The sequence below is a fragment of the Pseudorasbora parva genome, chromosome 17, assembly GCF_024679245.1.
Source record: "Pseudorasbora parva isolate DD20220531a chromosome 17, ASM2467924v1, whole genome shotgun sequence".
NCBI lineage: Eukaryota > Metazoa > Chordata > Actinopteri > Cypriniformes > Gobionidae > Pseudorasbora > Pseudorasbora parva.
In genome coordinates, this window is record NC_090188.1 from 32,262,979 (window position 1) to 32,278,362 (window position 15,384).

The 15,384-nt window shown below is 38.0% G+C and overlaps 1 protein-coding gene across 1 annotated transcript in view; it reads right to left on the minus strand.

Annotated features, from left to right (window-relative positions):
- Positions 1 to 15,384, minus strand: part of pcdh15a (protocadherin-related 15a) — a 361,007-nt gene that overhangs the window by 18,477 nt on the left and 327,146 nt on the right. The window contains exons 31-33 of the mRNA XM_067421546.1: positions 14,115 to 14,333; positions 9,163 to 9,171; positions 8,612 to 8,725 (exon numbers count right to left, since the gene is read on the minus strand). Of these exons, the coding sequence (XP_067277647.1) occupies positions 8,612 to 8,725; positions 9,163 to 9,171; positions 14,115 to 14,333 (342 nt within the window). The remainder of the gene's footprint in view (positions 1 to 8,611; positions 8,726 to 9,162; positions 9,172 to 14,114; positions 14,334 to 15,384) is intronic.

A 15,384-nucleotide genomic window follows, 5' to 3' on the forward strand; every position in this document is an offset into this window, starting at 1 on the left:
TGTTATAAAGAAATCTCTTGTGCAGCGTAAACTTACAGTAAAAAGAGTAATATGTGTGGGAAAAAATCTATAATGTAAAGAACGTTTTTCTATTTTAACATTTTAAAATGTATTTCTGTTATGGCAAAGCTGAAGCCATTCAGTGTCCTTCAGAAATCATACTAATATGCAATTCTCTGAATAGAAAGATACAAGGAAGATATACATTTTTTGTGGCATTATAAATGTCTTTACTGTCACTTTTGATCAATTTAATGCATCTTTCTGAAATAAAAATAAAAATGTCTTTAAGAAGCCCACATTTTTGAAGGACAGTGTGTTTAATTGCACATAGCTATCAAAACAAAACTAACACCAATGGCTTGTATAACAGTTTAAGTCACTAAATTACAAATAATAATAAATAAAAACTGCTTAGAGGTAGAATTTTCCTCATGGACGCACACATTCTCTCCTCTGACAGTAACACATTACTGCGAATTCCTTTTTTTTCTATAAATGTAAAACTATTTGTTTTCTGTTAGGACTGTTGATATTCTAACATATAAAAAGAGTTAAATGTAAGTTATGCAAAAAAAAAAAAAAAAACCTTTCAATCACATTGAAACTATACCTTCTTTGAAGTGAGGACTATAAAGTGCTCTCAAAGTAAAGTGCCCTCGAAATAACGCATGAAAAAGTAAATGATGAAACAGTTGGAGGAGTTTTAGGAAAGCAGAGATGAAAAGAGTTCCAGAGTTCGTTCAGAAATAAGGGGCTGAGGTTGGCGGAGCCTCTCATTCCTCACCGATTGGTTGGTTTTTTGGGGGCTGAATGGAAGAGTCAGATTCTGATTCGCTGGCGTCTGTTTGGTCCTGTTTAGATTCTGGTTCTTTTAGCATGACAGTCATGGAGACTTTACTTCCTCTTTTGCAACTGCTGTCATCTTTCTCATCGAGGCTGTCGGTGGATCTGGTCGTTTTCTTGAGGATCCCTCTTAGTTTAGGTGTAGGAGTTGGAGACTCAACTGGGAGTTCAGGAGACTGAATGGGAGGTGGGGTTGGTGGCGGGGTGAAATCTTGTTGCACAGGTGGAGGAGAAAGTAAAGAACGGGGTGGGACAGGCAGGGGGGGAGGTGAGCTGTCTGGAGAGTCTGATATGAATTCCAATGTGATTTCACAAGGCTCCACTGTCATGTAATTGGAGATACTGGAGCTGAACTTCCTCAGAACGGGTGGAGTCGGCCGCTGAGCCATGGGAGGGGGAGGAGTTTCGCCGTCACCCCCGGTGATGATAATGCAGGGTGGGATGTCCTTGCCGACAGAAATCGGACTGGACGACAGCATGATGGCGGTTAGTAGCGGGTCGTCCGGATCCAGAGATGCATAAGAGTCCCGGCTTTGCCTGGGCGTCCGCTCGGCTAAAGCTTGCTGTTCAAACTGTCGGGCCTGTTCTCTGACTGACAGCTTAGTTTCTGTGCTATGACCATTCTGATTTAGGTCTGCATCAAGTTCTTCCCTGCTATCCTTAAGCCCCGCCTTCAGCTCTTGCTCCTCCCATTCGGCAGGGTCCCAGAGACCCTTCCGGCGCAGAGCATCATAAAGCCCTCGCCCTCGAATTCGGGATGGCAAGGACCAAGAAGTCATTTGGCTGGAGTGGCTTGTCGGAGACTGAGCGTCACTGTCCAAAAACCCACCAACCCTGTGCTCCGAGTTGAGTTCCGGACTGCTGGACGCTCCATCCTGGTAAAGTGGATTTTGGGTGGTGAGAGGCCGTTTATCCGAGAGGAAGGTGACTGTGCTCTCTGACCTGGGCAGCTTGTTGGACAGCTTTCCGTTTCCGGCACACTGTTTGTGAGCTGCGATTGCCCGAGAGGCGAAGGTTCTTATGAGACTCTGTCGATCCACCTCCTCGATTACAGACTTTCGGCGCCTTCTGCAGCCCACGAGAAAAACATAAAGGAGAGGAGAAAAGACTGAAAAGAGTGGAAAGAGACATGAAGGAACTGAGGGAAGAGAACAGCCTTGGGAGGATAGGACGCTAATGACCCTCTGTATAAAAATCCTTCACTTTAATGGACTTTGAAGCAAATTTGTTGACAATATTACATTTAGGTTTTAAAAAAAGCTGATTTTGTAGTCTAACTAAAACTTTATGAGACATTATGGTATGTTTGATACGTAAAACCAGCTACAACTTCTTACGTGGAAAAGTGCAATAGAAAATCACTTTATACACTTCACTATTGATAAACATTAATTTAAAGTCTATAAAATACATTAATGTGTCAAAATTGCTAGATGTTATGATGATTTAACAAACTTTTGTGGGAAAAGAAGACAAGGTCACTGTTGTTTGCTGATAATCATAGAGTACAATGGAGCTAAAGACATTTTCTTCTAAACCAAATTGAGTTCAGTTCTTTGCACTTGGAAATGTGGCTGATCCTTGATGCAAGTTGATTCTGTGCTAAGTTGTTCTAATATATTTAATGTTTTTATAAATGCTATAGATTTATGTCGTGTAAAAGAATGTTCAAAATTACAATATATTTTGAGACAAAGGCATTAAAGATTAGTTTCCTTCAAACTGAAACTGTAAGTGATAAATAGTTGGCTGACATTTATTTACCTGACATGGTTAGATTCAAATGGTCATTGTTATTTAGTTGGGATGACCACCATATTTATAATAAATATTGTATGTTATTAAAAATACAAATCCCATTATAAAATGATGTTATTTTCCTCAAACAGTGTATGAAGCTTTCAGAATCTTTTTATTTTATTTTATTTGATAAAAAGTGGTAATACTTAAATTTCAATGGTCCACTTTAGACATTATACTAACTATAATTAACTAGTCTTAGGGCTGTAACGATATGCGATATGAAATCGAAATCGCAATACGCAGGTCCACGAACCTGTATCGTGATGTGAGAAGGCAGAATCGCGACACACCCCTTCCAACTCCCAGAATTATCCTTCCTGTCCAGGTCCAACTTTTAAGTCAGCAGTATGGCAACATTTCAGCTACCCGGTGGAGAACAAGGATGGCAATCGTGTAGTTGACAAGACCCACACAATTTGCCGTAAGTGTTTCAAGAAGCTTCCCCAACCGGCTGGCAACGTGGTGTGAGCGTGGCGTTTCTTTTGCGTGTCATCCGCAGGGCGGCTGCGTGGCGTTTTCTCTTTCTTTGCACACCAGAAGCGTGACTGACGCGGCGCTTCTGTTGGTATTGATGTACAGGAGGCCCTATACTTCATGTTAAATATATATTGCCTATTGGTACGGCAAAGAAAACGTCGGCAGTAGCCTATTGACCATACAGATATATGGTATTGACGGCAAAATAGGCTACAGAATACAGTTTTGTCCCCCCCCATATCGAGGTTTGTATCGTACCGTGGGTCAAAAATCGTGATACGAACCGAATCGTGGGTTTGGTGTATCGTTACAGCCCTAACTAGTCTGCTTGATATCTGCTAAAACTTTATTTGGATGCTTTCCCAACAAATAAGTAACTTAAACCCTAACACCTAAACCCAACTCAACTCTACTCAACTCTATTCAACTAATACTACGAATGTATTGCATAGTTAGTTATAAAGTAGTATGCATAAAGTGGCACATCAAAATAAAATGTAAACTAAAACGTTTTTTTTTCTTTTCTTCTATTAACTTATTTTAATGACATTATATTTATTGAATATGTATTTAGTAAATCAAATGTTTTAATATAACAAAATAACAGAATATGGAAATAATTATACACTTATAACTTAATAATACCAATACTAGGGTTTTTTTGCCCTCTTGCTGGTCTTGTACATTATATCCTCACCACTTTATAAATTAATGATTTTAAAACAAACAAACATTTCAATGTTCAATAAAAAGACAACATTGTCTGTGGTGATGACAATAGGTTCTGAGGCTCTGTCTTATTGACGTGACCCACCCTGTTTAGTCCACTGAGGTCACACGTTCACTAGAAAAACATTATGAATGCACTGGATAGCTGCTTTATTAGAAAGTGAAGTTGTAATTCTATATAATTGAAATCGACACTGACACTGTTTTTTCATGTTTAATACTCTAAAGCCGCTTGCCGAATTGCAGAGCTTGTGCAAATATATCCACATCGCTATGATCAGATGCTTTCTTAACTACTGTTTGCTCACCGCTGTCATTTTTGTTGTTTTCAAAGGAACGTGTGCAGCACATATTTGCATATTCACCTAACTGCCGTTCTCAGCAGTGTTCTGAGATGTTCGCTAACAGTTTTCAGTTTTATACTGAAGAACGAAAAAGAACGTGGCCTTGAGTATACTGGAGTCTGTAAGGTGTGCCTTTAGCCCTGTTGTACTCTACCTGCAAAAAAAAAGGCTAGTACTGTCATGCTGTTTATACATCGTAATCTGGTCAGATAGGAAATTCCTGCATCCGACTTAGTATGGAACACAGAATTAACCCGATGATTTCAAGCAGGCAGAGTGTGCCCAAAATCAAAATTGTGTACTACCAGCTATGAAGCGCAAAGATAATAAACCAGCACTCATAAACCAGTGCGAAATCTCTTTCTGTTCAGATAATCTTTGTTCAAACATCAATCAAAATGATCCGTTACAACAGCGAGTCTCAAAGTGAAGGATGAGAAGTGTAGGCTATTTCCTTGCTTTGTGGAAAAAACTGCGAGGAACCACTACAGCCGGAGGTGAAGGCTATCTAGCTAAACTACTCAAGCTTTAATCTACTACACAGCTACACACATGGATATGTTTTTTTAATCATCATTCAATAATATATAGTTTTTCTTTTTTTAAATGTAAATCTTACCAAAATGTTCTTTTCAATATGCAATTTGAAATAAATCAAGGCATAACAAACGATAAAGAAAACTAAAAGAGCAGCTACACAGAGGGATTGCAAAATATACACCGATAGCAGCATGTAAGAACGAACACCGCAGGGAAATGCACTATATTTCATGTTACTCACGGTAGTCCAAGCCTGGAAAATATGTAGAGAGAAGATGAGAATGAATGAAACATGAGAGGAAAAACACATGTAGACAGAGGGATATGATGACAATTTAACACATGCAGGCCCTGTTCACATTTGGCATTAAAGTGCATTTTCAATGACTGAATCAAAAAACAGAAACTTGACCACATTAAAAGCCAGATGTAAATGCACACAAAATCATGCTCCACAAAGATGTAAATGCAATTTTTTGTTAGTCACATATGGTATAATTATGCAAGTACACACTACTAATGCACTTGGGTGCAACGCATAAACATAATCCAGCTTAATAATATCCAGATATTTTCTAGATATGGACTGCATGTTAATATCAGATGTAAAGGGGCCCAAGAGACGAAAATAATTAGAGAGGAAATGCAGTTACTCATCCGTTCAACCATACATTACACATGTAAAGGAAATGAGCATTACAACATATGCAACAAAAACAATCTTACTCGCGCTGACTGAAAGATCTGAAGCCTGTGCACTCAGACCCCCGAGTATTTCAAAATATCTGTCTTGGCGAGTATTCACGCAAACATCTATCCTATCTTACACCCGCCAGCACAATGTGGCACCAGGTGCAACGCAAGTGTTTTTTACTCGTTTTTTGCACTTTGTTTGCTCTCACTTGAAAAATGCACTCGCACCCATCTGTTTGCCTCTGGTCTGAAAACGAGGAGTGTTCAGGCGCATTGTTGGCTCGTTGCTATTTTGAGGCAACAGGAAATGACAGCGCCTGGTCTAAAGTCAATAGTGACAGTATTTGTTTGTGTCCTTTAAAGAGCGTGTTAGTAATAGGCAGGTGTACATTGCACGTACACTCTGCTTATTATTACATACAGAGGGATGCACGGCAGCACACAAACATTCTTAAATATGAAAAAAAAAAGGATTCTACTCTGCAGAAGCGTTCAGATTTTCCACTTTCAAATTCCGCCATGCAACTAGCGAATTCACCTTGGTGCAAGTGCAAATGGCTTTTAAAGGGAATGGAAGATGAGACTCTGATTGGTTTATTTCACATTCACATCACATTATATATATGGTTATTTTGGATTTAATGAGAGCTACAGATTGCAAAAAGTTGGGACAGGTAGAAATAAAAGGCCGGAAAAGTAAAATGTACATATAAGGAACAGCTGGAGGACCAATTTACAGCTTATTAGGTCCACTGGCAACATGATCGGGTATGAAAAGAGCCACTCAGAGTGGCAGTGTCTCTCAAGAGTCAAGATGGGCAGAGGATCACCAAATCCCCCAATGCTGTGGTGAAAAATAGTGGAGCAATATCAGAAAGGAGTTTGTCAGACAAAAATCATCATCTACAGTTTATAATATCATCTCTGTGCATAAGGCTCAAGGCCAGGAAACCATACTGAATGCCCGTGATCTTCGGGCCCTTAGATGGCACTCCATCACATGCAGGAATGCTACTGTAATGGAAATCAAAACATGGGCTCCGTGCCATTCGGCGTTGCCAGCTAAATCTCTATACGTCAAAAAAGAAGCCATACTAAACATTACCCAGAAGCGCAGGCGTTTTCTCTGGGCCAAGGCTCATTTAAAATGGAATGTGGCAAAATGGAAAACTGTTCTGTGGTCAGAAGAATCTTTTAAAATTTCCCAAAATAAATTTATTTTAGGAAAAATGGGACGTCATGTCATCCGAACTAAATAGGACAAGGACAACCCAAGTTGTTATCAGCGCTCAGTTCAGAAGGCTGCATCTCTGATGGTATGGGGTTGCGTGAGTGCGTCTAGCATGGGCAGCGTACACATCTGGAAAGGCACCATCAATGCTGAAAGGTATATCCAAGTTCTAGAACAACATATGCTCCCATCTAGACGTCGACTCTTTCAGGGAAGACCTTGCATTTTCCATCATTACAATGCCAGACCACATAAAGGATTTGGTTACTGAAATGGCCAGCCTGACTCCATATCTTTCACCAATAGAAAACATTTGTTGCATCATAAAGAGGGAGAGGCGACAAAGAAGACCTAAGACAGTTGAGCAACTAGAAGCCTGTATTAGACAAGAATGGGACAACATTCCAATTCCTAAACGTGAGTAACTTGTCTCCTCAGTCCCCAGATGTTTACAGACTGTTATAAAAAAGAAGAGGGGATGCCACACAATGGTACACATGGCCTTGTCCCAACTGTTTTGAGATGTGTTGATGCCATGAAATATAAAATAAACTTATTTTCTCTTAAAATTATACATGTTCTCAGTATAAACATTTGATATGTTATCTATATTGTATTCTGAATAACATATAGAAGTTTGAAACTTCCACATCATTGCATTCTGTTTTTATTCACAATTTGTACATTGTCCCAACTTTTTTGGAATCTGGTTTGTATATATATGAGGGTCACAGAGAGAATCCTCAATATTGTTTAGTAAGGTTGCTGACAGACTATGTTTTTATTCATATCTCACAAAAGAACAAAATGTTTGCCCAGATAAACAAGCAAACAAATCCTGCCCCAATGTCCTGTTCCTTTCTGTTGATGGTATTAAACTGCTGTTCAGCATCTATTTAAATGAATTCCATTCTTTTTCACAGTCTATTTGTGTTAGCAGCTGCATTTATTTTGATTGCATTAAATCAAAAGCACTTTAAAAGGCTTTACCTGAGGGACACAGATGCTGTGCTGCGGCTATAATCTTTTAATCTATTAACATTTCATTCCACTCACAACAGCCTTCAGCTTGGCATTGGACTCCTGCTGCACTAAACACACACACGTCCAGTGAGCACATCTCCATGGATGGACTTACTGTTAGAGCCAAAAGCTCAGCTAATTTACCAAAGAAAAGGAACACTTCCTCCCTTTGGAGAATGTCAAGTCTTCATAAGCAAAAACATTTATTTTGCAAATGAAGAATCGGGTCAGGGCATTAAAGGAATAGCTGACCCAGACATGATTATTCTGTCATTCTATGATTTACACACTCTCATGCAGTTTCAAATCTGTGTGACTCTGGAACTTTCTTCTATGCAACAAGAAATGTATCAGAATGTCCATGCAGCTTTTGTCCATATGAATTATAGCAAAAATCGTAAGACTTCGCAAAATCCATTTTGCTTTGTCGAATCTCATTCAAACATATTCAGATTGGATCTGATGCCAGTGACCTTAAATATCATTGGTTCTGTTATGTCTTGTGTATTTTATGATTAAATGTAACGCAACAGACTGATCTAAATTTGACTAATTTTACTTCTATGGCACAAGCATAGCTACAGGTGGGCCTGGGCTTTTTTCCAAATTAAGGGTTATAGTAAATTATTCCGGCAGCCCACCCACACTATTAGAGGCCCACCCATCATCCACTTTTTTGCCTACGCCTTTGTCCTATGGACTACTTTTATGATCCCGTTTTGGTCTGAATTATTTCTGTTTTGTACCAATTGGAACGATGACAGAAATTTATGACAGGGTGAACTTTTCTTGATTTTCCTGCAGACACACTCACCCACCACACGTGTTTCTCCTTTTCTTTAAATATTCAAAAGCATACACAGATCTCGTTAATCATCTCTCTGCTGTCTGTTCTGAAGGTTGAGGGTTAGGGCAGGTGACTTACATGCCGCCGTCTCCCAGCTCCTCGTAGAGATTGGTAGGGGCGCCACCTCCTGTTGATTTGCCAGTAGGAAGTGACATCTGGATACGGGCGGTTTTGGCACACTCGGCCTGCCTCCTGTAAAGCACCCCAAAAGAGTGAGTTTCCTTCTTTCAAAAGGCTCATTTCAGCTCCATTATTGGAGGATATGAGGTCTGGCGCTCCCGCAACTCTCATTTGATCTGTACCAGCACTTTTTATTCATGCGATGCAAAATATCATGGGTTATTCAGCACCTTTCACACTGAGATGAGGTGTTTTATTAGGAGGGAACTGAAACCGGCTCACTTTGTACTCTGTGAGGTCATGAAACTAGTCATTTCTGTTCATTTTCAAAGGCATCGCTATTGCGTTGGAATCAGAGAGGGCTGGAGTGAGTATGTCCTTTGCTCCACATCTCAATTCATGCGCTCCACTCATATGTTCCCTTTTTAAAGGACTGAACCGAATAATGAAGGCACGAAAGCACACAGTCTCCGGCAAATAATTCATCAAAAAGAAGAATTTGAACTTACTCTTTGAATCTGAGAGCAGTGTCCACATGAAGCAACAGGAAGTGCAGGGAAAGAAGAAAGGAGAATTATTAGATAATTTGGTACAGGAATAATAATTCAAATAAAAACACAAACATTGATATTATTAAATTATTCTAATCTAATCTTATCTAATCTAATCTAATCTAATATAATATAATATAATATAATATAATATAATATAATATAATATAATATAATATAATATAATATAATATAATAAACACACAACCCCAACAGAGGACACATGGTTTGGACAATATATGATATGATTGATATGATATATGATATTATATGATATAATGTAATGTAATATTATCAACCCACTTACAGAGGACATGTGGTTTGGACAATGAATATCAACAATGGATGGTAATGTAATATAATGTAATATAATAAACCCACAACCCCAACAGAGAACACGTGGTTTGACAATATATGATAAGATGATATATTATATGATATACTGTAATGTAATATAATGTAATAAACCCACAACATGTGGTTTGGACAATGGATATTAACAATGAATAATAATATCCCTGGAACTCCCTGGAAGAAGAGATCTGTTTTAATCTCAATGGAAATTCATAAAAAATCAAATATGATCAAAAAACTATGAAATGTTACCCTCTGACCCATATGTAAATTCTTTAATAACAACATCTACAGAGGACACATGGCTTGGACAATGAATATTAACAATGGATAATATTGTAATCTATATAATATAATATAATATAATATAATATAATATAATATAATATAATATAATATAATATAATAAATATAATATAATATAAATGTAATATGTTACATAATATGTAAATTCATTAATACAGATTTTTCCTGGTGTTACTTATTGTTTTACCTCTCTGCCAGAATAATGCAATCTTTTCAAATGTGTATATTTTGAATGGATTGGGAGTCCAAATTCTAATTTCACAAGCCAGAAAATGCTCCTAGTGTTGAATCATGCAGCCCACTGAAATTGTTGTGGTTGTAGTTACTGCTGTGTGCATAATTCAGGCTGTAAAATGTGATAAGAACACAAGATAACCTCTGTGTATCCTGCCTGTCCACAGTTGAGAATACGGCTCTCTCTCCTTCTCATCTTTGTATTTCTTCCACACACTCTCTCATCCTGACTATGGGCTTCCTGGAGGCTATCGAAAACATGGCCCTCTCAATATTATTTATTTAACCAGAATGCAATTACTCTCGTGTTGTGATATACAAGCTAACACTTATGTCTCCTTTGAAACAACCAAATTAAATCCCATAATAAAAGTCATTTCACCTTTAATACAAGAGTCTAACAACAAAATAAACTCTTTAATATGTGTAAGAACATCTGAATGCAGTCATGCATGCGTGTGAGTGTGAGAGAGCGAGCTTCACACACGTAGATGTGTGTGTTAAGCTGTTTGTGTTCGCTCTGTGATTATCCATCTGTTATGTATTTACACAATAGCTGATGACGGACTCATTGGTGTGTGCAGAAGGTCAGGACCACACTCACACTCTCTCTCTCTCTCCATCTCAGAGGAGCTGCAGTGTGTGGAGAGCAGGCCCATATGCTAGGCTTTTCATGAGATGTGACGGATGGATCGAATGCCTGGGATATGTCACAAACGCTTATAATTAATCTGTTTTCACACAGAGCTGGCTGGGAGATTAGCCTGTTAGCATGGCTAATTACTGAAAAAAGCCATTTTAATACCTGGCATCCAAAACCCATCTCCCTCACCTACTGTGTATGTTTTTCTAGCCTGTCCTCAACGCTCTCTGAACCTCAGTGGTTACAAATAGAGATGTAAAACTGTAGAGTTTAACATCTTCATACAAGAGCAGCTCTGAGACGGAAAGTACAAGACATGACGCTCTTTATATATTATACGTCTGTATATATTAAATGTATACATTTTTAACTGCTAGCTAAAGGGCTAATACTGCCGTGCAAAGGCAAAAGGCCGTAACTTCGTTTTTGGTCGAAAATGAGTTATTGACATTTTTGGGACTTTCAAGACCTCCTTTATCATGTGGATAAATATCGTTAGTCAATTATGTTGTTTTTTCGAGAAAATTATGGATTGTCTTAACAGTAACTTCCAAAAGCCCAGGAGAAACCAAGGCAGAACACCGTAACAGCAGTTACCGCTCTTTGCCTTTGTTTTGGACCGCTCAAACTGAGTTACGGTACTCTGCCTTTGTTTAGCCATGCGTCTAAATTAAGTTACAGTGGCGACATGCAGTTATGGTGTCCCGCCTTTGTTTTACTGTCTATTAAAGTTTGCCGCGTTTAAGTTATGGTGTAGCCTGTGTACTGTCATACATGTTTTCATAATGCAGAATATTCACTCAGCGCGCTGTCAGGCAGTCTGGGGCTGCCCACTGCACGAGTGTGTGTAGGCTACTCGAATGCCGTGACAGCGTGCGATCACGCATACAATCAGTAGGCTAGTAACAGTTCGCAATTATATCCATATATCCTACCTTTTCTTGTAAACCCGATAAAATCCATGGCAATGAACGTCATCGGGGATGTTTAATCCACAAGCATTCTGAGAATTATTCCTACTTGTCGTTCACATCAATCTAAAAGTTGTCCTTTTAGGCTATAGGCGATTTTCATTCAAAGATGTAAAAGTAATTAAGCTATGTAGCCTATTGTATCTTTTTTTTTTACTAGATAAAAACATTAAAAACATATTGCAATAAATAATTACTCTGTTTAGCCTATGAATGGGCAATCCGATCCAGTCAGCGCTGTCATTAGAGCGTGATAGCCAAACTTAACCCTTGATTAACCAGCGGCAGTATTTGCTATTTATCTTATTCCAATCCCATGCATTTTTACATGATTTGTTATTTGTTCTATTTTTTATATCTTTGCATTATATATGCAAATGTTTACTCATAAGAAATAATTGTTCATATAATTCAGTGTCACCTATCAACCTGTAAGTTTTGCTGCACACCAATGAAGATTCTCTTTACTAGAGGTATTGCGTCCTTAATAATAATAAGATGGCTATAATTAATTGTAAATCATACAAAATAAATGCCATGATCATTAGATTTTATAAAGGTGTTACTATATTGATTTTGTAAATGGTGATCAGCAACCAAATATTGATAATATGGAAGTTACTGCCTTTTGCCTTGGCATGACTCCTCATTTTTTGCAGACAATACAAAGACAGAGTGCCGTAACTTCAAAATAGGGGTCAAAAGTCAAGTTTGAGTAAAAAAAAAGTATATGTAGATAATTGTCATTACTAAAACATCTAAATGCCAGATTTCCAGTGTCCTACCTATAACTAATTTGGCTGGACAACAAAAAATCTTTAAAGTCATTTTTCTCAGTTCCACACTCCAGTGAGTTAAGGTCTTTTGCCTTTGTAGGGCAGAATAGCCTTATGTAGTTTTGACTTTGACTAGACACAATTCACATTTGCAGATTCTCAAACACCCTTAGAAAAGAAGCTGTTGAAACAAGATGTAAAATGACTAAAAACTGTTTGCCCTTTTTGTATTAGGGGAGCAAGTTATATTTTAGCATCAATATCACAAAATATGCGACTTATGAGCAGTGGCGGCTGGTGCAGAAATTTTTTGGGAGCGCCAACAGAACCGAATTAATAATGCAGGACTGAATGTACAAATTTTGATATAGTAACGTAATAATCAGAACAGCTAAAACATGGAAAATTCTGCATTTAAAGCATGCCATGTGGTAATATTGCTGGGCGATATCTGGCTAAAAAAATCATATGTCTGTATTTTTAAGCTGAATAGGGGTAATACAGTATGATCTCAGTATTTTCTAAATTTTTTTCTATTTAATAAAAAAAAAAAAAATCTGTATTTGATTTAAAAATACAGCTATGTTACGCTATTTCACATCCTGCCCAATATTGTCCTACAAGCAATGTTCATACTGAAGGCTATGAAAACAAACATTACATTTAACGTGTATGCTTTATAATAGGAAAATTATGTGCAGAAATTGGGTCAAATCATATTACGTTCTAACATGGTAACATTACAATCTAAAAACAAATGAATGTTTTTAAAGCAGAAGTTAAATTCACTAAACTAATAAGGAAAATAAATAAAAACAAAAGTGCAGACTATTAGGCTTTTGATTATCCTAAAATAGTCACTTTACACTATCATGCAACTAGGTTTATGAATTTAGTTTGAATTTCTACATATGGCACATTTTTGTTCACCAACAACAATAAATATTCAACAACAAATATTTCAGCAAACTGTATATTTTAGTCTGAATTGTTGCGCTCCTATTCTGCTTCGCTCCGTCTGATTAGCGCATGCTCGTGGCCATGCTCGTTCAAGGAAGTTTGTGCTTGAGAGTGCTTGTCCACTCCTGACAGCAAACTGGAAATATTTCCTTGACGTTCTAAGATTTAGAAATGGAAAATATGTCTGTGAAATGTAAGTTATGCACTGAGGAAATTACTGTATGTCACTTCAGCTTAAGAATTATTAATAGAGTTATGTTTGTTCCCACCAATCAATACACAAGTTAAGGTTACGTAGGATGACAAAAAGCATGTTAGTGCTAGCCCTCCCGCAACCCACAGAGAATGCATTTCAGTGCCTGCAGTTAAAAAAAAAAATTGTATGTAGGTCTATGAGAACAGTCGATTCTTGGCAAAATCGTCCAAAAAGAGGCGGTACCCCACAGAATTTGATGCTGATTGACACTGATTGGACTATATATCCAGATACAGAACAGTCTAGGATAATGACAGCTAGCGTAACTCTGGGGCTGAATGTGTTTGAAAAATCTGTCCCTTTTGCACTTTGGTGGTGCATTGCCCTATCGCCCTAATAAAGAAACCACCCCTGCTTATGAGGCTTATTACCATTGAGAGGTGATTCAAAAATAAGAATATTCTACTCACTGTTTGTATGTCACCATGACAATAAGAATAGCAGGGATGCAGCACAGAATGATGATTATGGCGAGTGCCAACAGCGCCCCCTCAGTGTAGCCCACCGCCTGCGCAGCCTTCTTCACACTTGCCACGATGTCAGGAGAACGGATCTCCAGAATTCGCCCACCCTCACCCAGGTACGGCTGGAACTCTTTATTGATGTCCAGAATCTTCCCGTCCAGGAACCTGTCAAACACACACGTTTGCACATTTTTATTTAAAAGGCATTTTCATTTTTTGTAGAGAAAAAATTACATTTCAATCTGCTCCTATAGATTAAATACAAATATGTACCTTTACAAAACTTGCATAAAAAAACAAACATTAACAAAAACAGGTTTTTTTTTGGAAACAGTTCTTGTAACCCTAATTGAGGGACTGTGTAGCTTTTCCATATAGGAAGACACACCATGGGCATATTCCAGGATGTTGGGCCATTGTGAGCCAGGGCTAACAACGTGCCAGGTGGGGTCAATAGCCTCAGCCCTCAAGCACAGAGGCCACAATCAAGTTGCGATTCCACTGTCGGTCTAGTAGCCCTGCCAATTTGATCTCAAAACCCTCCAGTCCAGTCCTTAAATTCATTTAAAGTCTTTGGGATGTGCAGGAGGAGATTTTACAGTGTGCTTGACTCTTGCATGGTCCATACAAGATCTTAACCAAAAATTGATGTACCTCTTAATGCAAATGAGTGTTGTGATGTTATTTCCATCTAGAGGTGCATCAATCACTCTGCAAAGTCTTCTCCAGAACATCCCAAAGACTTCCAATGAATTTTAAGTCTGGACTGAGAGGTGCCAATTCATGTGTGAAAATGATCATTCATGCCTTTCCCAGTTTGAGACTGATGAATTTTGACATTGTCATCCTGAAATACGACCATGTTGTGTCTTCCTACATGGTTTTTTAAGAAATGAAAAGCTAAACACTCCATCAGTTAGGGTTAGAAGAACCGGTACATATTTAAATCCAAACAGCAACTTGTTTTGGCCGGGCAGTGTATATTAAAAAAACGTAATTGTGATAGTACTAAAAATAAAATAAATATAGTATGTGCAATGAAAATTATGATCTGTTCCATACACAAATATGTACCTGTACAGTAAACACATCATAATCACAAACCTCTTCAGGGTGATATAACACTGTACATTTCTGCTCACCTACACATTATGTTTATACTGTACTGACTCTGACAGCCTTGAGATGATTGACAGCTAGATGTTGACAACATTCA